This window comes from Phyllostomus hastatus, unplaced genomic scaffold (assembly GCF_019186645.2).
Source record: "Phyllostomus hastatus isolate PE091 unplaced genomic scaffold, TTU_PhHast_1.1 phas_scaffold_129, whole genome shotgun sequence".
Lineage (NCBI taxonomy): Eukaryota > Metazoa > Chordata > Mammalia > Chiroptera > Phyllostomidae > Phyllostomus > Phyllostomus hastatus.
The window spans coordinates 4,127,316-4,149,432 of NW_025334009.1; the positions used below are offsets into that span (position 1 = coordinate 4,127,316).

Genomic DNA, 22,117 nt, shown 5'->3' on the forward strand with positions numbered 1-22,117 from the left:
CAGAGAAAGGCGCTAGGGCAGTGCCGTCCCAGCAAACCTCAAACCGCCTGAGCTCTCACCCTGCTGATGGCCGAGCAGGGGAAGGGACTGGCTGTCCCTCCTGACCTGGGGCTGATAGAACCCCCAGGTCAGAACTCACCTTGGTCATGAGGGACCCCAAGACTCTTCCCCTCCCAAGGGGCTTGGGGACTTCCTATGGGGCAGTCAGATAGGAGAGGTGCTGACCAGGGTCTCGGGCCTCCCCCCCACTCCCCCTACAGACATCCTGGGTGCTCACGGGAGATATTCCCAAAGGGCTGGGGGCTTCTACTGGCAGCTCACGAAGGGTCAGGCCTGGCTTCAAGGTCCCCCAGTACGTGGGGGTTGAGGTCCTCAGGCCAGAGTGGCTGTGTGGGGTCCCTGGGCCAGGCCGGTGGTGGCCAGGCGGGGGGAGGGACGGCCTGTTTGTTGATGCTGGGCCTGGGCCCCGGCCAGGGCAAACACAGCTCCGAGGCCTTTCCTGCCACCTGCCGAAGCTCCCAGCCCAGCCTGTGCCGGCCACGCAGCTGGCAGCCAGGTCGGGGCTCTGAGAGGTGCCGGGCACTGCCTCCCAGAGACCAGAGGGGGCGTCCATCCTTGCAGCCGCCGCGTGGAGGGCGGCCGCCTGGCGGGAAGCTCTGTCGCTTCATCTAAGCCCCGCCCCACTTACACTAGCCCATCCGGGGAAACTGAGGCGCAGGCCCGAGGGACTGGCAGGCACGTGTGGCAGGACGCAGGGTCCCAGGGTCACTCAGACCCTCCTTCCAGGGTCCTGGCCGCGCCTTGCTCTCCTCCTCCCTCCTCAGTCCTGCCTCTCGGCCTCCAGCTGGACAGCCGCCTCCCCCCACGCTGCTGCCTGCCCCCACCGGCACGCCATCCACACAGCGCGCTCGGACCCTGTCTGCCAGTGAAGCCGCGTCTTCACCCCCCACGCAGCCCTCCCCCGAGCCCAGCGTGGGCGTTCACCGACTCCTCGGACACCCTGCAGACACCTGCCTTGCACCCCGCTGACCGCCCCCACCCCGGACATCCTCCCTACCTGTGCCTCCACCCAGCAGTGGGCTCTCCGCCTTCCTCGCGCCACTTGGCAGCCCACTCAGGATCCTGCCTTCCCTTCCCCAGGCCTTCGCCCTCCCCGGTCCCACCCGGTCCCACCTCCCGGGCCAACTCCTACGCGTCCTCCAGCCCCCTGCCCGGGCCACTGCGGAGAGCCAGCTCCTTCCAGCAGCTGCTCTGCCCACCCCTCAGCGGCCAGAGCCACAGTGGCTCTAGGTGCTCCCTGCAGGCCAGGGAGGCGGGGGAGCTCCTGCCGGGCTGGGGGGCGAGGCCCGTGGAGAGGCAGCCCATGGGCTTGCGTCTGCCGAGGGGAGAGAGGCACCCGCCCGCGTGGGGAGGAGCGAGGGGGCTCCCAGGGGCAGAAGCGGCCATGGCCACGGCCACGGGGACACTGGAGCGTGGGTGTGACGTGAGCAGTGGCAGGTGAGGGGCTGCACTCAGGGGCAGGACACTCGGCCCCGAGTGGGTGCTGGGGGCTTTCTAGGCCTCCCAGGACAGTGGCTCTCCCCCCCAGCCCACGTTTCCTGCTCCCGGCTACGCTCCGCCCCCGCTCGGTGCCTGGGACCTTCCTCTGTGAGCATAGCCCAGGTCCAGTTGGCACAAGACCCGGGAGGCTAGAGGGGACCCTCCTCTTCAGCTTTTCCCCCGAGTCCCCAGAGCGGGTGACCTCTTGGCTGAGGCCTGTCCCCACAGCCTTGGCGTGCCTTTCCTCTCTCCCCTGAGATCTGGCCCCCGGCGTCTCTGGCCACTGAAGCGGCTTAATGAGCCCGGGTCACGTGGGCCGAGCTCCGGCCTGAAGGGAGGGCCCAAGCCCCCAGAGGCCACCCAATCGGGCCCTGACGTCAGTGGCATTAACCGGCTGCCAGGCTCGTCTAATCTCTGGTCAGCGGCCGGGCCAGGTTAGTCCCGCCAGAGCCAGAGCTGAAAGCCATGAGGGCCCTCGGGGGCACCTTGGGTTGCAGCTCAGGCGAGACGGCGGTGGCCGTCGCTGCTTACAGTAAATGCCCCCTGCCTAGGATCCCGGGGCGGGGCCCCGGTGCCAGCCCTGGGCCCGCTCTCGCCGACCCTCCGCCGTGGACCGGGAGCCCGGCACTGGGCGCCCACCCTGCTCCGCAGGGTGTGATTACACGGGTGCGAGTGGGGCCGAGGGGGCTTGCCAGCTGCGCGCGGGGCCGCCTGCGTCTGGGTGGCGCCCCCAGCCTGTGGGATCCGGGACTCTGTGGGTGGACCCACGCGTGGGAGGGGACTCTCAGGAGGGCGGCACCCAGCCCCTGGACGGTGTCGGGCCGGGCTCCTCTGTGCCCCTCGCCCGGGAAGGCTCCGGAGCGCTTGACCCTCTTTCCGTGACGAGGTGGCTCTGCGGAAGACCGAGTTCGCCCACCTCCCTCGGCAGCTTCCTCCCCTGTAGCCCACTGGCTCCTCAAAGCTCCCTGTCTCCCTCCTCGCCGCCCCCATTACATCCCGCCATCACTCTCCCCTGCCCAGCTCCCTCCAGACGAAGGTGAGCAGCCCCAGTTCAGACAGGCCCCCCCCACCCCGTGGGGGTCCTAAACCCCTGGCCCAAGCCCCATGCTCCCCTCTGGCCTCTGAGCAGCACCAGTGTGACCGCCCACACGTGTCCTGGGCTCCCTAACCCCGCCAGGGCGCCCCCCCCCCCAGCTCAGGTCCGGGAACCCTCACTCCCCACTCTCTAGCCACCCCTTTATTCAACAGGCTCCCAGCACCACCCTCCCCCGGGCACTGAGGCTGCTGCCCGGGCGCTGCCTCCTGCCTCGGGGACAGTGCAGCCCCTGCAATGCTCCCCTGAAGTCCCTGCCTGGCGCGGGCATCACAGGCACTCGGCCCACAGACAGGCCCCACTCCTCGTAGACCCCGGCCCCTTGGGGTCAGGAGGACACGTCTTTCCCGTGGATCCCCCCAGCCCACTTCCCCCCCCCCCCATGCCCACACACGCCGGTCCCCAGGAAACATGCATGACCCTATGTACATGTTTGTGTGAAAAATGTCAATGATTGTTTTTTCCAGAAGCGGATTTGGAAAATGTCCCTGATGACCTGATTTCCAGTAAGGTCGGGAAAATAAAATTATAAATTGTTGTAGGCATAAGTAAAATATTGAAGCTTGAAGTAATATTTTGAGTTTTAATCTACCTACTATACATTATCTCAGTGTTTTTGCAACCAAAGTTATGTGAAAAATTAACCATTAAAATACATAAAACCATACATAAGGGTGGACGTTTTTCTTCTTGTCAGTCTCCAGTGTGACACCAGTACAGCTTCAAAGGGCTCTCTCAGATTTTGTTTTTATGTAGACTTTTTTTTAAGGTTTATTTTTTTTAAGATTTTATTTATTTATTTTTAGAGAGAGGGAAGGGAGGGAGAAAGAGAGAGAGAGAAACTTCAATGTGTGGTTGCTGGGGGCTGTGGCCTGCAACCCACGCATGTGTCCTGACTGGGAATCGAACCTGCGATACTTTGGTTCGCAGCCTGCGCTCAGTCCACTGAGCCACACCAGCCAGGGCACAGCCATTTTGATGTTTAAAAGCATTGGTCAGTGTACTGTCTGCTCACTGAAATGTGTGGCCGCCCTTCAGTTCCGCACCGGAGGAGCTGTCTCCCCTGCCTTCCTCGGCCAATTCCGCCAGGCGGTTCTGGCCTCGCTTTCAGGGCCTCTGGGACCCAGCGTCCTGGGGGGGTCCTGGGGGGGTCCTGGGGGGGAGCCCGGGCCTCGGGGCTGGCATTGGGCACTTCCTGCTGTCTCCCCACCCCCAGTCCCTCTACCCTGCTCCTGCTCTACGGAATCTCCGCGGCCCCCAAGCCCCTGTCCCTGGGGCTTATACACCCTACTACCCCAGCCAGAGCGAGCTTTCATCTCAAAACTCCCCCTTGCCCTGGCTGGTATGGCTCAGTGGATTAAGCATCAGCCTCTGAACCGAAAGGTTGCTGGTTCGATTCCTGGTCAGGGCACATGCCTGGGTTGTGGGCCAGGTCCTCGGCTGGGGGTGTTTGAGAGAAAACCTGTTGATGTTTCCCTCACACATCAATATCTGTCCCTCCCTTTCTCCTTCCTCTCTCTCTAAAAATAGTCTTCAAAAAATAAAATCAAACAAGCTCCCTCTTGACCCAAGACCACCCCTGCAAACATTTCCCATGGCCCCTCTGCTCTTGATGGGGATCAGGAGGCCCAGGTCTGTGCCACACTCCCAAGGGCGCCCCCCCACCCCCGTGTCAGGCCAGGTGCCTCAGCCCGGAAGGAACCGTCTTCCCACTCCTGTCCAGCCCAGCTCTGGGCACTCCGTAAATGCTCATGACTCGTGGCAACCAATCCTCCCCCTTCCCCCCAAGAAAGGGACGTCGGGGCCGGTGCAAAGGTTTATTGCCGAGTCGGTGCATCTAGCTGAGGGGAGTTCAAGTCCTGCCCTGGCCCTGTGAGCTGGGAGCGCCTGTCCTCCTCGCCTGCAGGACAGGTCCCGTCCACGGACGGATGTCCCACGGACGGAGTGACCGAGGGGCAGTAGGGAATGGGGACGAGGGGACGTGAGCCTCTGTCCCTCGGTTAGTCCTGCCAGGGAGGGGGCCCTGGGTAGAAAGGGCAAGAGGAGCCGCTGGCAGGGACGAGTGTCACCTGGGTTTGCTCGTGACTCTACCTGGGGTAGGCCCCTGGGGCCTCCATCCTGTCCATCATCCCTGCCTGGGGCGGATCAATGGGAGCCGGACTCTGTCCCCAGCCACCCCTCAGGACAGTTCAACCATTGGCCACCACTGGTGTCAACAGTACCCTCCCTCAGCAGACCGTCCCCTTGGCCGACTGGCCTGAAGCACTCTGGGTCGGTGGGCGAGGCAGGACAAGGATCTGGTGACCGAGGACGGAGGGGGCAGAGCCTGTGGGGGAAGGGGTGGGGGGCCGCTCTGAGACTGGCCGGGGGGGGGGGAGTCTGGCCTGAGTCTCTCCCTGGCCCCCAGGGGCCCCCAGGCCTGCCCCCACGAAGTCACCTGTGTAGGAGCTGCGCAGGCCAGAGCTGGCTTAGACTTTGGACCCCTGGAGCTGCTGGGAGGGACAGTCACCGGCCACTGGGCAGACAGGTGTCAGCCTTGTCACATGGAGGTGGTAAGGCTGGAACGGGCTGATGGCAAGCAGCAGGCCTGCCTGGAGGAGGGATCCCGGCCTGCCCCCCCCTCAGGAAACTCCGGGAGGGAGGGCTGTTTGCTGAGCCCAGACCCACCGAGTGAGTCACGGGCCCCCTGGGGCGGGAGGGCTGCTGGCGATTGGTCAGTCGGGCACTGCTGAGTCACTGTGCACTCGAGCTGCCCCAAGTCCAGCCGGCTCCGAGCTGGGGCTGGCTGCGGTGGGTCCTGGAGGCCAGCGCAGCCAGGCCGTGAAGGGCAGCGCGGGGGCTGGGGGCACCTGGCTCGGGGAGGCCTGGGAGCCCTGGGGGAGGGTCAGGAACTCAACGCCAGTGGGGCTCAGGGTTTCGGTTCTGTGGCTGGTGGGGCCACAGGCGAGGGCCTGGAGTCCTAGGGGCACGACTGGGTCCTGGTGGCTGAGGCTACAGGGTGGAGAGGCTACAGGGTCTCAGGACGAGCCTGGGTTCGGGAGCCTGGGAAAAGAAGAAGGAACCTTGTCAGCACCCCCAGCCCCAGAATCACCTGGCTTAGGCTCAGAGACGGTGTGAAGGTGGATTTGGAAGCAGGGCCATCTGAGGGGATTGGGACCTGGTTCAGACAGATCAAGTGGGTGGGACTTGGGAGCTGTGGGAGGGGCCTAGGGCAGTGGGGTGGAGCCAGAGGAGGTAGGGTGGGTGGGGCCTGGAAGCAGAGGGTCTGGAAGCTGGGGGTGAGGCGGTGGTGTGGGTAGGCTGCGGTGAAGTGGGGCGGGGGTGGGGCGGGGGCGCTGAGACCAAGGGTCACTCCACAGAGGCCTTGGGGCTGGGAGACGCCCACCTCAAAAGAGGCCGCAGTCTTTGAGGTTCTCCTTGATGATGATGTCTGTGACAGCGTCAAAGACAAATTTGACGTTCTGCGTGTCGGTGGCGCATGTCATGTGGGAGTAGATCTCCTTCACGTCGCGCCGCATGTTGAGCTCCAGGAACTGCACCTTGATGTAGTTGCCCGCGTCCTCGTACGTGTTGGGCCCTGCGGGGCAGCGGGCTCTCACTGCCCGCCCCAAGCCCTTCCGGCCGGGCGGGGTGGGGGGGCGGGCGAGGCGCGTGGCCCAGATCACCAGGGTGGCGCCTCGCCCTGCGGCTGGGCTGCGGTGGGGTGGTGTGTGTGGGGGGGAGGGGGGGTGTTTTCTCACCGTCGTAGTCGGGGAAGCAGATGCTAAGATGCGCCTTTTTTATCTTCTCGGAGAACACGTCCTTCTTGTTAAGGAAGAGCACGATGGACGTGGTGGCGAAGTAGCGGTGGTTGCAGATGCTGTTGAACAGGTGCAGGCTCTCGTGCATGCGGTTCTGCGGGGGGGGGGGCAGAGGCCGTCGGGCTCGCGGGGCCACGGGCAGCGGCCCGTTCCCGCGACAGCTTCGGGCCAGCCTCCCCTGGGCCCTCCCCGCGGGGCTGCTGGCTGCCCCCAACCTCTTCGGACGGCTGTGGAACGATCGCCCCCTCGCGGATGCGCCCTGCTCCTGCAGCGCCGGTCCTGCCCCGCACTCACCACTTCGTCGTCCTCCACCAGCACCATGTCATAGGCGCTCAGCGCCGCGATGAAGATGATGCAGGTCACCCCCTCGAAGCAGTGGATCCACTTCTTGCGCTCCGAGCGCTGCCCGCCCACGTCGAACATCCTGCGAGGCCGGTGGGGCCTGAACCCGCGCGACCAGCCCCCTGGACACGCCGACAAGCCTCCCCTCGCCTCCCAAGGCGGCCTGGGGCGCCCTCGGACTGGGCGGGGCATCTGGAGGGGCCCGGCCTTCCTGCGGGCGGGATATCTGGGAAGGGGCAGGGCCTCTCAGGGGGACGGGGGCCTCGGGGCGATGAACTTGCGGGCAGGGGACCCCGGAGCCGGGCGCGGGGTCGTACCGGAAGTTGAGGTCCTTGAAGGAGAATTGCGTCTCGATGATGCCGGTGGTCTTGACACGCGAGCGCAGCACGTCCTGCTCGGTGGGCACGTAGCCCGGCGTTACCAGGCGCTCCAGGTCCGAGAGGTAGCTGCGAGAGAGCCCGGGGTGTGGGTGGGTGGAGTGCAGGGGCGTGGCCGGGCCCGCCCGCGCCCCCCGCGCCCCGCCCGGGCGCTCACTAGCCCGCGGAGTCGTTTAGCTGGTACTCAGAGGCGCGCTCGAAACAGGCCTGGATACCCGAGTCCTTCCACAGCCGCTGGATGATGTCCGACATCTCCTTGGGCATCGTGCCCTCCTCGATGGTGTCCGCCATGTGCATCAGCTTCCGGGCATCGTCCTGGGGGCAGGGTGGGAGTGGTTGGCGGTGGCCCTGGACTTGAGCCCGGCCCAGCGCCTCGAATCCTTCCGCGCAGCCCCGCGCAGCCCCGCGCAGCCCGGCTCCCCGCGCTCAGCCCGCCGCCCGGCACACCTGGCGCGCGGAGTCTCCGTACTGGATGTTGAGCGTGGTCATGGCGCGCACGATGGCGAGGATGGACTGCAGCGTGTTGCCGTAGATGATGGCGATGAACTCGAGGCACTCTTCCAGCGAGTACCCGTCCTGGTGGATAATCCTGCGGCCGGGGCGAGCCGGGCTCAGCGCCTCGTGGTCAGTTGGGCAAGGACTGGCCACGTGCGCACGCCTCCCCTCCCCTCCCCCCACCTCGCGGCCTAGGCGCCGGCACTTGCACTCACTTCATCTGCTTGACAATGGTGCTCTTCCCAGACTCGCCGGCACCTGGAAGGGAAGCCGGGCCTCAGAGCCGCGCCGGCCGCGCCGACCGCGCCTCCCTCCCGCTCCTTCCCGTCCTCTGCCTACCGGGCGGGGCAAAGGCTAGGCCGACGCAGAGCGCCAGCCTAGCCCTCGGTTCCCCGTTTTCCTCTCACTCCCCCAAAGTAAGATCCTGACATCCTAGCAGAAAAACGTTTGTGAATGTCAGGAGTGACGGAGGAATGCCGAAGGGGGGCATCCAAGACGGCTGTGCCGGGGAACCTGCAGGATCCCGGTTTCCTCCGTCTCCGTTAATCTGAGACCAAAATAAAGAAAGCCTGGAGCGCCATCTTGTGAAAACATACGGGACTGCACGCCCGGGGTTACTGGAGCCGCGTGGATCCAGCTTTTCAGCTGGAGTGGGAAGTGCCTCCCTGAGGCTCAGAGGGCATTAGCACCGTTGGTGGGGGGAGACGAAGCTGTCAGCCCCTCTAAGCCTGCTCTCTCAAGGGTGTAGGGCGCAGTTAATGGGATTTCTGGCTTAGCCTTCCCGTCTTCCCTGTTCCCAGAGAGCCAGGCTGGAGCCTGCACCCCTCTCAAAGCAGTTCTTCCCCTGGGGGGTGGCAGTGGCCTTGAGGTGCTGGATCCGAGCCCCATGTCCCTCACTGCCACGGGACCACGGGCACGCCTTATCTGTTCCCAAAGGGCCTTGGCCCCTTCCTCCCCCTGTAGCCACTTTGCAGTTCTGCCCACAACAAAGCTCTGAAAACGGGGGGCCACTGGGTGGCCCTGGGTGGCCCTAGAGGCTGCCCACTGTCAGGAGGACTGTAGCCTCCTCCCCAAGGGAGCAGTCCTAATGTGGGGCCCCCAGGAGTTCCCTGGTTTCTGAGCCCTGCCCAGCAGGGCCACGGAGCCCAGCCAGGGCAAAAGTGTGCCCATAAACACATGTCTACAAGAGTGGCTGGTACACACTTGTCAGGAGGGGAGGCTGCCAGAGGTGGGCCCTCTGGACAGGGGTTCCACGGCATGCCCAGCTCTGGGGAGCCAGGGCACCACCAGTCAGGCCCAGCCTTGTCCGGCCAGGGCTCCCACTCTGTTCCCTGCCCTGCTGCAGGCTCCCTGTGCTTCCCAAGTCATCCCTGCTTCGCAGAAAGACCACCTGCCTGCCCCCGGGCCTCTGGCTTTGTGGCAGTGGCCCCACCTTGACCCACACCCCTACCCAAAAGCAGCAGTTTCACGGTTCGGGCATCCTTCTCAGCATCTTCTTTCAGCTTCTTTTCTAGCTCCCGTGAGTGCTTCTCCTCCGCGCTGGCCCCAGCCCCCATGGCCCCAGCAGCAGGTGAAGAAACGGGGTCAGCTGGCTCTTTGGAATGGCAGGATCTCCAGAGCTGGGCTCAGGCCAGCCTCTGGCCTCCCCAGACACTCTCCTGGCCCCGGGACTGGCAATCAGCAGGCTCTCCAGACCTGTGCAGGCCCTGGTGGGGTTGCTTAGTGGGATTTGGGTGCTGGGGGTAGCCAAGAGCCAATCAGGGACAAGGACAGGTGAACCCAGCTCAGCCCCCAGCCCTTCTAATCGGGCTGGCGTGGCCCCAATCCCTCAGCTGCTGACTCTGCACCCCTCTACCACCTCTTCCCATCCTCCAGGAGACACCCTGGATGGGGAGATACACCAATCTCCTGCCCCTGTCCTGGAGGAGGGAGACGGGGCGGGGGGGGGTCCAGGCTCAGAAAGGGGAGGAAAAAGCCTGAGCCAATGGGGTGGGGGCCATGGGGGTGGGGCTGGCAGCAGGGAGTGAGGGGGAAGGATGCACCGAGCCCCTGCCCCAGGCCCAGCTCTGGGCTGGACACTGCTCCCTGCCTTGTGAGCTCACGCCAGCCCCGGGGGAGGGCACCCGCATCCTCGGCCCCCTCATACCGATAATGGAGCAAAGGCTCAGAGTCTCACAGCAGGAGGTGCTTGGGAAGGGCTGGGTGACTCGGGACCCGGACCTGACGCCCTGGACTCCACGCTCTTCAGGGAGTCAGAGGCAAACGTGGACGTTGTGTTCGCACCACGTGAGGGGGCTGCATCCGACCCAGGCAGGGCCTCTGCACGCCGTGTGCCCGCGGGCTTGGGTGGGTGTGCGCATCCGCTGTGTGTGCTGGGGGGGCGGTGTCTATCGTTTACTGGCCCCAAGTACGGCAGTGGCAGGATACAGGTTTGTCCTTCTATACTTGTGTGTATACACATTCCTGTGCCCTTGTGAGTGCACGTGTGAGCCTATGCACACCTGTTTGTGTACAGGTGTACACACGTGTGCGCTTTTGCACACTTCTTTGTGTGCACATGTGCTTGTACGCATGCATGCTTGGGTGGACCGACATGGGTGCACGAATGTATAAATGCATGTGCATGTGTGTTAGTGCATACTTACCCGTGTGCCTGTGAATGTACATTTATGTATGTGTGTACCTGTGTGTGTATACTTTCCTGTGCTCCTTTTAAAAAAGATTTTATTTATTTATTAAAAATTTTATTTATTTTCAGAGAGAGAGGAAGGGAGGGATAAAGAGGAGAGAAATATCCATGTGTGGTTGCTTCTCCCACGCCCCCAACTGGGGACCCAGCCCGCAACCCAGGCACGTGCCCTGATGGGGAACTGAACCGGTGACCTCTCTGTTCCCAGGCCACTGTGCCTCTTTTCGTGCATGTGCACTTGACCGCAACAAAGTCTCTCACCTGCAGAGGTGGCCGAGCTCTTCCAGGGAATGTTTTGCAGGCCTGCTGTCGGCTGGGGAAACTGAGTCCCAGAGCAGGTCTGGCACTCGAAGGGGAATGGAGGGGCGGGGCCCATCTGCTCAGCTCCTGTTCTGTACCCTGTGGGTGCTCTGGGACCTGTCTAGCAGTACCTCTGAGCCTGCCACCTTTGGGGGCTGTGGTCTGGGCGTGGGTTCGGGTGGGACCAGGCATGCTGCCGGGAGGCGGTGGCTCGAGGGGCCTGGAGTGTTAGTCCTGGGGCCCTGGGGGTCTCCCACCACCCATCAGAGGACCCAGACCCTGGGCTCCCAGGGCTCCCTCCAGGGGCCCGGGCCTCCTGCTGGGACTCTCTCTGCCTTTCAGCACTTGACTGTGCTCGCAGCCCAAGAGACCACGAGGGGATGCCAGGGCCCCACACCCTGAGCATTGAAAACTGTCCTTAACACGTGGGTGGGGACACTGACCCCCCACCTCAGCTCCACCTCTACCCTCTTGCGGGAGGGGGTTTTCTGTCCGGGAGCAAGAGGTCATTTGTCCCTTTCCAGCCGCAAGTTCCATCCTCCACCCCCCACAATGTACGTGGGGCCTGAGGGGTCTCTGCAGCCCTTTATACACTCACTGCCCAGAGGTTTGGGGGGATACAGCACCCTGGTTTCTGCACATCGAGTTTGTTTAAAGCGGGGACAATCCACTGCCCCCTAGCCGCCCCCCCCCGGCCGCTCGTCACCAGGCACGGCCCTAAGTCCTGCTGGGTCCACGGGCCTCCCCAGCCGGGGCGCCCAGCCCCCCTGTCCCTGTCTCCCCGCCCTCGGCCCCTCACTCAGAGCCCGGGGATGCAGCAGGAAGGATGGGGCTTCTGCTGCCTGCGGAGAAAGGGGAAGCCGGACTGTGGGGGCTGTGGCGCTGCCTTGCCAATCCCGAGTCCCCACTGCTGGCTCGAGGCGGGACAGGCGGCCAGGTGAGGTGCGAGTCGAGCAAACAGTCAACCACTGGATGAGTGGATGGAAGCTGGCCTGTAGGAGAACGTGTGGGAACTGGTGGCCAGGCCACACAGGGTGGGGGTGCGGGGCCTGGGCCGAGCCCCCGTCCTTCTTCCCCTGCCAAGGAGAAGAGCCGAAGTCCAGTCCCAGAGCCAGTGTTTATTAACAAGGTGGAACCCAAGGGTGGCGGTGGCCTGGGCAGCAGAGGGCCGCCAGGAGGCCCCCCCTCCCCAGCGGCCCCCCTGAGCTATTTACACCCATCATCTGAAGCGGGGGGCACCAGGGAGCGCGGGCGGCCCCGCAGGCCCCAAGCCTCCGCCGCGGCCCCCTCTGCCCTCAGCCCTGCTCGCGCCCGGCCCCTCGGCTGCTCCCCCAGCCCCTGAGTCAGTGGTGCAGACAAAGCGAGGAGGTAGCACGGCCAAGCGGGGAGGGGGGGGGGCTCCTCTTCTCTAGTCCCCAATAAATAGAGAATAAATACCCGGGAAGGGGCTGGCCTTGACTGAGTGCCCCCTCCCAGGCAGGGGCGGGCATCCGGTGCCGGCCCCTCCTCCCCTCCCTCTCCGAGGGCGTCTGAGCCCCGCCCACCCCCAGTCTCTGAAGCAGTCCTCAGTCCGCAGGGCGGCTCGGGTGGGCAGCGCACGCTCGCAACGGTGCGCAGCCCGCGCCCGTCTGGGTGGGGGGCGGGGGGGCTCCCTCCCGGTGTCCTGTGGGTCTCAGCGCGGCTGGCGGGCAGGCGGACCCCCAGCCGAGTCGGGGGCCTGTGCGGTCCTGGCCAGGCCCTACCCGCTGGCTGGGCCCGCTCGGGCGGCCGGTTTCCTGCGGTCTCTGACCAGCGTGGGTCTGAGTTCCGGACGATGCTGCCGCGGAGGCAGGCTCTGTACAACCCACCAATAAATACTGTCTCTGCAGGGGCAGGGTGTGTATAGAATATAGATATTTTTATATATATATATATCTATATATCTTTTATATTAAAAGGGACGAGGGACCGGCTGGCCCGTGGCCAGGCTCGGGCAGCTGGCCTCAGGTGTCCGGCGGGTGGTGGCGGCGGTTCCGGGCCTTCTTCTGGTCCTGGGGGTCGGGGGGCCTGGGCGCCCCCGGGGCCTCCCGGGGGCTGGGGGGCACGTGGCGCCAGTAGCCCTGGCAGTACTGGTGGATGAGGCCCACTTCCGGCTGGGCCAGCAGCTGGGCCAGCTCCTGGTAGGAGGGGGTGGGGGGCCCGGCGCCTGCGGGGGGCGGGGCGCTGGCGGCCGGCGGCGGGAAGAGGGCAGCGTGGACAGCGTCCCGGCCCAGCACGTGCAGCTGCACCCGCGTGACGACGTGTTTGAAGTTGTTCTCGGTGGCCGTGCAGGAGTACAGGCCGCGGTCGCTGAGCTGCAGGGCGCGAAGCAGCAGGCCCTGGTCGGTGCGCAGGAAGCGGTCCTCTGCGCGGATCTGCGGGGGCGGGGCGGGGGGCTCAGGGGCGGGGCGGCCACCCTGTTGTCCCCCCGCCAACCCCGCCAGCTCCCAGATCGGGCCGCCTCTGCGGCCACGCCGTGGAGGGGCACCCACGTGGAGTCTCCGTATGCCAAGAAAGCCCACACGGAGATGTCACATGACACCGGAAGGGGGCACCCGTGCAGTTTCCATCGCACGAGGGGCGACCGTTAGGGAATCCTGGACCACGGGAGAGTTTTGGAGCACACTCAGAGAATTTGTGTTTCATGAGGACGCCCAGCGGGGGCTCACTCAGCAAATTTCCGCAGAAGGAACTTCTGCGGGAGGCCTGGAAGGCATTTCCATAAAATGAGGGCCACCCCGCAGAGCTCCCATATGCCGGGCCGCCCCCGGGGGTTCCCTACCGCGAGGCACCCTTCCCGGGGAAGCACGCACGGAGCTTCCATGCACGGAGGCATGCCCGTACGTGGTTCCGTAACCCCGGAAACCCCGAAGAGTTCCCACGTGACCAGGTGACTTCCTCGTAGGGAAGGGAGCTCAGCCGGCTCCTGCCAACATCTCCCCCACGTGGAATTCCTACTGGATGGAGGACTCCCGCACCCATGGTGGGGGGGGGGGCAGGGCTGTGGGGCAGAGGAAATCACCTCCCGGCGCCGGTCACTGGGGTCTCGCTGGAATAGCCACTTAACGGCGGCCTGGGGCGAGCGGGGCTGGCACTCCAGGAAGGCGGCGCTGCCCGCCACGCCGTATTGCACCGACTCCACGGCGTTCTTGTTGGCTGGGGAACGAGAGGGCGCTGCGTTGAAGCGGCAGGGCCTCGGGGCAGAGGGCAGGCTGGGGAGGGGCTGACACCGGGGAGCCCGTGCAGAGACCCTGCGCCCCCTCCCCCCAACAAAGGCAGGGACGCGCCACTAGGCGTCCACTCCTTGCAGGGGTGGCTGCGGACTTCCCATCTCCTCACCCCCGTGGGTCACGTGAGACTCCGTCCACTGGGGCCCTGTGAGCAGCTCGGGGGGCCGCACGGGGCGCCCGCACACTCACCGTTGGAGTTGAAGCCGCGGCACTGCCTGATGGGGTTCCCGTGCCGGACGTCCTGCCGGCGGCTCCGCCTGGACGAGGAGAGCTCCTGACGGAGGGTGCCCGAGGAAGCCTGCCCCCCAGGCCCCGCCCCCTGGGGACCGGGGCTCACGGACTCCCCGGGGTGATATCACTGCCACCTCCCGGCCCCCAGGGCAGGGCCCTGGGTGTGGTGGCTCAGATTCCAAGGGTCTGGGGGTCCACACCTCTTGGAGGACGCTGTGTAGCGGGAACAGGCCTGGCCGTCCCAGGCACAGTAGGGGTCCCGGGCGAGGCAGCAGTCGGCACAGGCAGCCCCATACGCCTGGCAGCGGTGCAGGCTCAGGTGGGTGACACCCACAGCGGAGGCCACGTACAGTTGTTGCTGGGGGAGAGGGAGGGGCCTGTCAGTCCCCTCCTACAGCCAGCCCCCATCCACAGCCGGCTGGGCTGGGCTCCCGCCCTTCCTGTTCGGAGCCTCAGCCGCCCCATCCCCGTGCCAACCTTGACCTCAAGGGGCCGCAGGCTCCATCCCTGCTCCCAGACCACTTCACCAGACTCACCCTCTTGGAAGAGATGGTCATGGTCTTCACTGGTGCTGGTTCCTGGAAGAAAACAAGGATCAGCTGTGGGTTCTGTGGGTTCTGCCCTGGAGGGCTGCAGACGGGAGCTGGCACTGAGGAGGGCCTGGGTGACGGCAGGCCTGTGGTGTCACACCGACCTTGAACACCTCCACCTCCTCCAGCATGAGCTCCTCCATCTCCTGGTCATCCTTGGGTAGCACGATGACCTTCTGCACTGTCCCGCGGTCTGGAACGGGCCGGGCAGGGCCTCAGTGGGGCTGAGGACACTGGGGAAGGGGCACCAGCCTCAGCCCCTTCCCCCACCAGGGCCCAAACCCCGGAGGGCAGTGGGGCAGCAGCTCTGTGCCGAGGTCGAAGAGTTTCCCCAGTGACGGCGAGAGGTCCGAGGGGATGGGCTCAGGGTAAGGGGTGTCAGGGCCAGGGCCCACCCCTGCCACCCCAGACCCTCGTTTGGGTGCTGCTCAGAACAGGAGGCTGGAGGTGCCCCCCGTTGAGGGGTACCGGAACTGGGGTGGGTGTGTTTGCACAAGTAAACATGAGAATACGTGTCAGTATTCGGACCCACAGATCCTGGAGGTGCCTGCCATCTGCCCCCCCTTTCCTGCTCATACGTGGGTCCTTAGGCACCCAGTGTCCCTGCTGTCCTGGCCCCCGGGGGGTGAAGGTGGGGTCTTCCCACCCCTACTCTCAGTTATCCTGGCAATAGGAAGAACGCTCCAAAGGATGAAGGTGGCGGAGCTGACCTTGACCCGCCTGTAGCAACCCCTAGCAGCGTAGGTCCCAGCCCCACGGTCAGCACCCTCCACCCAGCGGGCCCAGCGCAGGAGGAGCCGGGAGCAGCAGTGGGTACCTGTGCCCAGGAAAAGCACCTCATAGCGCCCGTCGGCTGCATCCACCTGGTCCACGGCGACAGTGGTGAGCCGGTAGGGAGCGCCCGTGCGGACCACCAGGGGTCGCCGCTGCAGCGGGTACACGGCCTGGTACATGAGTGGGTGGCTGCGCATGAAGTTGATCACTTCGTCGGGGTAGTCCTTGGTGGACTTCATGGACGGTGTGAAGGTCCCGCCAGGGCACTGCAGGCAGGGGTGAGGGTCAGGGGCGAGGGTCAGGGGCGAGGGTCAGGCCCGGGCCGCCCAGGCCGGCTTCCCTGGACCCACGAGCTGCAGGAGAGGCCTCCGTTCTGTCGGTTCCCACCTCCCCTGCCTGCTCTGCTCTGGTCTGCAGTGCTGCCAGGCTTCTGCCTGCACCCAGTGTCTCTGCAGGGCCTGCTCCAGGGGCCGTCCCATGGTCCTGCATGGCCAGGTCCCGCCGCCTCCTCCCTGGCCTCGTGCGCCATGACCTGGTGGCAGCGTTCAGCAGAGCTGACCACGCCCCGTCCATGTCCTCGCGGCTCTGATGGCTCTTTCCTCTCTGGATGCTCCTCACCCCTCCCCACCCCGCCCCTGCCCAGCCTCCCAGTTCACCTTCGGGGGTCAGCCTCCCTGACCTCTGCCGCAACCAGCTTCTCCATCCCAGCCCGGACCACACTGAGAGGGTTAACCGTCCGCTGCGTTTAATCAGATCCCACCCCCTCCCTCGCCTACAGTCCAGGGGGCCTTGGTGACCTCCCTGACCTCCCACCCACCATCTTTGCTTCCGGATCCTGGTGGGGCTGCTTCACAGCCTGACACCGTGTGTCAACGGTGGGGTTTTGGGAGTTTTTTAAAATTTGGCTTTACCGAGGGCGATGGTGGGCTCACATGTGTGTATGATCCACCTCCTCCCCCACCTGTGAGCTGCACAAGGGCGGGGCCCCTGTCGGCAAAGGGCGGGGCCCAGAGCAGCCCTCCCAGCCCGCGCGGAAGGGGAGAGGCAGGGGACCCTCACCGTGCCGGGCCGTGGGTAGGGCATCTTCCCCGAGAAGGGCATCCACTGGTAGTTGGGGCCCTCCTTGTGGGCAAAAGGCCCGTTGAAGACCATGCGTATGTCCGCCATGGAGTAGACGCACACGGCTGAGCCTCGGAACACGGAGCTGCGGGCAGGGCAGGGCGGGCGGGCGGCTGCTGTGGACGCCGCAGACCCTCGGCCCGGGGCCCTTCCTGGCCCGCCCCACCCCACAGCGGGCCACCAGGACGGGGTCCTCCACCAGGCGCAGCCCCCCAACCCAGCCACACCCTGCCTGCCGCTGCTGGCGCGGGCCCCGGCCTCACCCCGAGGAGGTGAAGACAGCGTAAATGACGGGGTTCCTCACGTCCTGGGTCTGCTGGACAAACACGTCCTCTGGGGGCAGAAGGAGAAGGCGCTGGGAGGGTGCCGTGGCCAGGAGCCCCAGGGCCCTGCCCGCTCGGGCCCAGGGGGACCCACCCGAGGCGCCCGCACCAGCCGCCTCCCCCCCCCCACCGTGGGAGCCACGGGACCCCACCCGCCTGCTGCGGGGTGCTCACGGAGCTCATCAAAGTGCGTCTCGATGCCGTCCTCGCCGGGCACGGAGCACACCAGCCGCGCCTTCAGGAACGTGCTCCACTTGTTGACCAGGCAGCAGTGGCCGCCGTCGTCGTTCTGGGGGGCGGGGCCGGGGGCGGGGTCAGACCAGCTCGCTCAGCGCCCCCCCCCCCCCCCCGCCCGGCCCGTGCAGGGGAAGGGCCGACAGAACCGGCACAGCCCGCCCGCCAGCAGCGCCTACCAGACAGATCCGCCCGATGCGGGCGTACACCGCGGGGCTCTGCGACGTCTCCGCGGACCGCTCGCGGAAGAAGAAGTAGAGCTTGTCGTCATTGCGCTCGGCGCTGTCGGGGATGAGCTCCGCGTGGATGAAAGACGGGTCTGCAGACGGGCAGGGGTCAGCGGGGCCAGCCCTCCTCTGACAACGCCTCTGTCCCCAACAGAATCCCCGCCAAATACAGGGCGACCCCCAACCCTTCCCCAGAGGAGAAGCCCACCTCCCCAGCTAGACCCCAGACAGGCTCCACCCCTGCCCCGCCCCCAGGGCCGGAGGGAGGCGCTCACCATTGAGCCACCGGGAGTTGTACTGGTCTGTGCGCATAGCAGTCTGCTTTCCGAGGGTACGGAAGATGGCTGCGTCCGTGCCCATGAAGTCGATGTACACGCCAGCATAGAGCTCCTCATCTGTGGGGGCCCGGCGCGTCAGTCGGGGGACCGCCCTTTGCCAGGACCAGGGCGCAGCCCAAATGACCTGCAGGGCAGGGTCCTGTCTCCCCCCGCTGGCCCACCAGGGCACCACTGCAGCACCAGTGGGGTGCTGGCCCATGTCTGCTGGCCCTGGGGGGCCTGGGATGAAGTGGCACTGAGCTCTGGTCGTCAGCCAGAGCCCGTTTCTGCGGGGAGACACCCCACCAGGGCCGGCTGCAAGGGGCAGGCCCCTTCGGTCCCTGGGCGGGGGCCGGGCAGGGGCAGGGCGGGGGCAAGCTGCCAGCCACTCTGAGTGATGCTCCCACCCCGCCCACTCGATGCCTGTCAATAACCCCGGGAGCATAGATAGATAAGAACAAAATGGAGTAAAAACAATTAGGAAGTAATGAGTTTGGAGTATTTTTACCTTTTTAAAAGTAATTGATTTCATTGTGAGTTTATATAATTTAATTTTGAATAATAGCTGTGTTTGACAGCTGGCTCACAACACACCTGAGAATGGAACCACCTCACCAACTCCAAGTCTTCCTTCCAGACAGACCCCCCCCAGGCGGGCCCCCGCCTTCCCGTCGGACCCCCTGCTCTGGCTGCTGCCCTCAGGCCAGGATCCTGCCAGGAGGGGGAGGACAGTGCCCTTCCACTGGCCCTGGGGCCGCTTCCAGGCCTGAGGGGGCCTGGTGCCTGGCAGCTGCTCTGGGAGACGGGCTGGGCTGGGCCGGGCCGGGCCAGCAGAAGGTGGGCACAGTGCAGGGCCTGAGTCTGCAGCGGGCTCCCCCGCCCCGTGGGTAGGGGCGGCAGCTGCTCCTGAGACCCCAGACAGGGCCCTCTCTCAGAGGACGTCCCCCCAACCCTCCGGGACACCTGGCCAGACCAGAGCCAAGCTCCCTCCAGTGGGTCACGGGGCCAGGGCCCCCGGAGGGCTCTGGCCTTCGCATGGACCACACCGCAGATTTCGGGATAGGATCTGGCCACCTTAGCACCCCCATCTGAGGGGCTGGGCGGTGGCTCACGGAGCCTGCTCTCTGCCACTCAGCTCACACTGGGGTAACCTGTGCCCCTCTCCCGGCCAGGCGGGGCCCACTGCGGGGGTCCAGGGCCAGTGTGTCCACCTGGGGCAAGAGTCGGTGCCACCACCCCCCCCCCCACAGGCAGAGGCCACACTTCCTGGCTGCAGGACCGGGCTGGGGCGGGGCACTCACTGATGAGGGCCGAGGCTGTGTCCAGCTTGGGGTCGTACGGACACTTGCCCTTCCCTGACTCGAGTCTCTCGGGCTCCAGGTAGAAGATGTAGTCCTGCAGGGCAGAGGCGGGCTCAGCGGCATCCGGGCGGGTCCCACGGCCAGGAAGGGCAAGGGTCGTCAGGCCCCGGGGTCAAACCGGTCCCCCAGGGACACCCTGAAGCCGCCCCCCTTCACTCGCGGATCTCGCTGGGTTTTGACTCTGTCCAGCCAGGTGTCGCGGGGCAGGGCCACACGGCAGGTTCCAAGGGAGCTGCTGCCTGGTCCCAGGTCTCAGAGGGCTCTGCTCTGGGGGCCATGAGAGGGGTGGGCTTCCAGGGGCTGAAGCCCCCGCATGCTGGCTGGTTCAGGAAGGCTCTGGCTGGGGCCCCGCGGGCCATAGAAGGGAAGAGCTATGGCTGACTGTCCCGGGCCGGGAAGGGGCTGCCAACCTGATCGAGGCAGCGGCTAGTGGCCAAGGGCCCGACTCCTGTCCTTTGCCATCAGGTCCCACCAGGTCAGAGGGCTCTGAGGCCACTGTGTCCCCAGGCTTGGTGGTCCTCAGGACAGACCGATAGGCCACTGCCTTTTTCCCGCCCCTCAGCAGAGCCCCCAACTCTACACGTCTCCCCAGGGAGGCAGGAGTTGAAGAGTCCAGCTCAGACCGCACGGGATTCACCAAGGCCCCGGTGCCTCCCAGCGCAGCCCGGGAGGTGCTGGGAGGAAGGCTGGTGACGGCACTGGGCCTGGGAGGAGCTCACGGGGACCAGAGAGGGAAAGGAGAGAGGCGCAAAGGCAGCAGGAGCCGGCAGCAGGGGCGGGGGCGCGAGGATGGTGATGGGAAGGTGTACACAGGCCCGATTCCAGTTACACGCTGCACAAGCGACGTCTTGCACACACAGCTCGGCACACATCACTAGCAGCGCACAGAACCCACTGTTCACACCCTGGGCACACACACGCAGTCGGAGCGGCCCCTGGGCACGGCCCACCACACGCACACGCTCGAGTGACCACTTGCTCTCACACACCGGCAGCCCTGGCCCAGCCCCCGCCCCGCCCCCAGCTCAATCCCGGGTCCTGATGGGTGACAGACAGCTCTGCCCCTCCCACCCCCAGGGGCGAGGGCCTCAAGTGTGTGAGTGTGCAGGACACCTGTGCTAACCGAGGACCCAGCACAGGAGGCACGGGGCACAGATCTGAGAGTAACGTGTCACTGCGCGCATGTGCCATGTTCCCACTCTGGTGCCGAGTAGGGTGTGGGCTGGACAGCAAACGTGTGCCCCAGTGTATGCTGGTGTGTGCTCATGCCTGTCTACATACATATCCTGAGGGCTGAGGCATGGCTGTCCCCAGGGCGCCTGGCTTCCCCATCTGGTGGCTGCAGGACTCCTTGCCTGCAGGGGCCCCACTCAGGCCGACTTGAGTCCAGCTGGGGAGTCACTGCAGGGGAGGGGCCGGGGAGGGCCCGCGGACAGAGAGGAGTCCCGGGGAGGCTGGCCTGGGGCCCGGGCTCCCGGCTGGAAGGCCAGGCCGGGAGAGTTCAGTGCAGAGGCAGGGCTGCCTGGCAAGGGCCTGGAGGGATGAGGCCCACCTGGCGTGGGGCTGTGGGCGTCGGGCGGAGGGCGCCGTCCGTGGCTCTGCTGCCTCGGCCTCGGGCCACCTGCATCTGGGTCCAGGGAGTGGCCTGAGAAGACGAGGAACAGGGGTTAGAGCCAGGGGCGGCGGGGGCGGCAGGGGCCGGGGGAGCGGGCTCGGGCTGCCAGGCTCTCACACCACACAGGCCAGGAGCACACGTGAGCACCTGGGCCCCCAGAGTACACACATGCACATATACACACCGCTTGGCTCACACTGGCACGCACACACGTGCCCCCTAGGTCCAACCGCTCTTGCACACGCCCTGCAAGGTCACGCCAGCTACACGCATGCCCACATGGAAATGGAAAAGGGCAGAAGCGGGTAGGGCGGGGGGTGGCAGAGCTGGGGAAAGGGCAGCTCTCCCCCAGGCCGCGTGGCAGAAGCTGACCCAGGCGTCCAGCCTCCTGATGCCGAGGCCCCCCGCCAGGCCCTCTGGCCTGGCTGCAGGGCACGGTCCACAGGCGTGGCCCAGAGGACTGCCGGAGGGAGTGCTTACTACGCGCCGGCACGACGCTAGGAGCTTTGGGAATGTTAGCTCACTGCCTCCTCCTCACCCCGACCTGTGAGAAAGGCGACTATTAGCCCCGTCTTCAGGGGAGGAAACTGAGGCTCTGGGAGGTGAAAGAAGTCACTCACCCAAGGTCACAGGCCTGGGAAGTGGCAGGGCGGGGGTTCAGGCCCAGCCTCCCATCAGAACCCTGGAATGCAGCCTCTGGGGCGGGCGGGCAGCCCAGGGCCGGGGTGGGCGGGGCTTACCTGGGCGCGGCGGCCACGGTTGACATAGGCGCACATGGGGTTGTAGGCGCCGGTCCCACACACGTACAGGTGCGTTCGGTTCCAGGGCTGGATGAGCCTGACGAAGTTCCCGCACTCACCCTGGGGCCAGAGGGAAAGCCGGGGAGGTGCCCAGATGCCTCCCTGGAGCCAGCTGCCCGCCCCTCCCCGTCCCACCTCTGGGCCCGCCGCACTCACGTTGCCATCCTTGCCTGAGAGCACGCACTCCTCAATGCGCTGCGGGGAGGCCGCCCAGTGGATCTGCCGGAGGCGGAGACAGACGGGCGTCAGGGTGCGCAGCCCGCGGGACCGGCCCCCAGCCCCGTGGCCGTGTGGCTCCCAGCGCCCCGCCCCCCACCTGGGCGGGCCCTTACAATGAGCGGCTCGCGGTTGATGTCGTGCAGGTCCAGGGACAGCACGTAGTCCTTGCTGCCCACGTACATGCGGTCGTGGTCCTCGTCCTTGAGCAGGATGCGGTAGTCGGTGGTGTTGAGCAGGAAGTTGAAGAAGTGGGCGGTGCCCGTGGCCTTGAGCTCTGGGGACGGAGGGCAGGGCGGCAGTTGGGACCCTTGGAGGCCGTCCAGTCACACCCCCTTTGGCAGAGGAGGTCCCCTCACACTCGGTTACCTTAACCCCCAGCCTCCTCCCCAGGGATTACTTAGCTCCCTGTCTCGCCCCTGGTTTG

General features: G+C 65.8%; 2 protein-coding genes and 1 long non-coding RNA gene across 4 annotated transcripts in view; 1 reads left to right on the forward strand and 2 right to left on the reverse strand.

Annotated features, from left to right (window-relative positions):
• Window positions 1–4,435: 4,435 nt before the first annotated feature.
• GNAT1 (G protein subunit alpha transducin 1) lies at window positions 4,436–9,354 on the reverse strand. The gene is made up of 9 exons (XM_045857291.1): window positions 9,097–9,354; window positions 7,862–7,904; window positions 7,599–7,740; window positions 7,309–7,466; window positions 7,092–7,220; window positions 6,727–6,856; window positions 6,373–6,526; window positions 6,018–6,209; window positions 4,436–5,674 (listed from the first exon to the last, which is right to left on the reverse strand). Exons 1-8 carry the CDS (start codon window positions 9,200–9,202, stop codon window positions 6,019–6,021), a joined length of 1,053 nt encoding a protein of 350 aa, XP_045713247.1. The 5' UTR covers window positions 9,203–9,354; the 3' UTR covers window positions 4,436–5,674; window position 6,018.
• Window positions 5,629–6,888, forward strand: LOC123830762. Its single transcript, XR_006787809.1, has 3 exons — window positions 5,629–5,751; window positions 6,426–6,502; window positions 6,748–6,888. It is a non-coding gene; the product is annotated as an uncharacterized LOC123830762 (long non-coding RNA).
• A 1,988-nt stretch (window positions 9,355–11,342) lies between the features above and the next one.
• SEMA3F (semaphorin 3F) overlaps window positions 11,343–22,117 on the reverse strand; it is a 28,299-nt gene continuing 17,524 nt past the window's right edge. Inside the window, exons 3-19 of one of the 2 annotated variants that reach the window (XM_045856798.1) lie at window positions 21,807–21,967; window positions 21,631–21,693; window positions 21,415–21,534; window positions 20,612–20,704; window positions 19,000–19,093; window positions 17,657–17,776; window positions 17,334–17,473; window positions 17,095–17,209; window positions 16,861–16,930; window positions 16,538–16,682; window positions 15,522–15,744; window positions 14,809–14,897; window positions 14,651–14,692; window positions 14,315–14,472; window positions 14,073–14,140; window positions 13,676–13,809; window positions 11,343–13,028 (exon numbers count right to left, since the gene is read on the reverse strand). In XM_045856798.1, the coding sequence (XP_045712754.1) occupies window positions 12,618–13,028; window positions 13,676–13,809; window positions 14,073–14,140; window positions 14,315–14,472; window positions 14,651–14,692; window positions 14,809–14,897; window positions 15,522–15,744; window positions 16,538–16,682; window positions 16,861–16,930; window positions 17,095–17,209; window positions 17,334–17,473; window positions 17,657–17,776; window positions 19,000–19,093; window positions 20,612–20,704; window positions 21,415–21,534; window positions 21,631–21,693; window positions 21,807–21,967 (2,246 nt within the window). In that variant the 3' untranslated portion in view covers window positions 11,343–12,617. The remainder of the gene's footprint in view (window positions 13,029–13,675; window positions 13,810–14,072; window positions 14,141–14,314; window positions 14,473–14,650; window positions 14,693–14,808; window positions 14,898–15,521; window positions 15,745–16,537; window positions 16,683–16,860; window positions 16,931–17,094; window positions 17,210–17,333; window positions 17,474–17,656; window positions 17,777–18,999; window positions 19,094–20,611; window positions 20,705–21,414; window positions 21,535–21,630; window positions 21,694–21,806; window positions 21,968–22,117) is intronic. The other variant, XM_045856799.1, reaches the window with a different exon arrangement.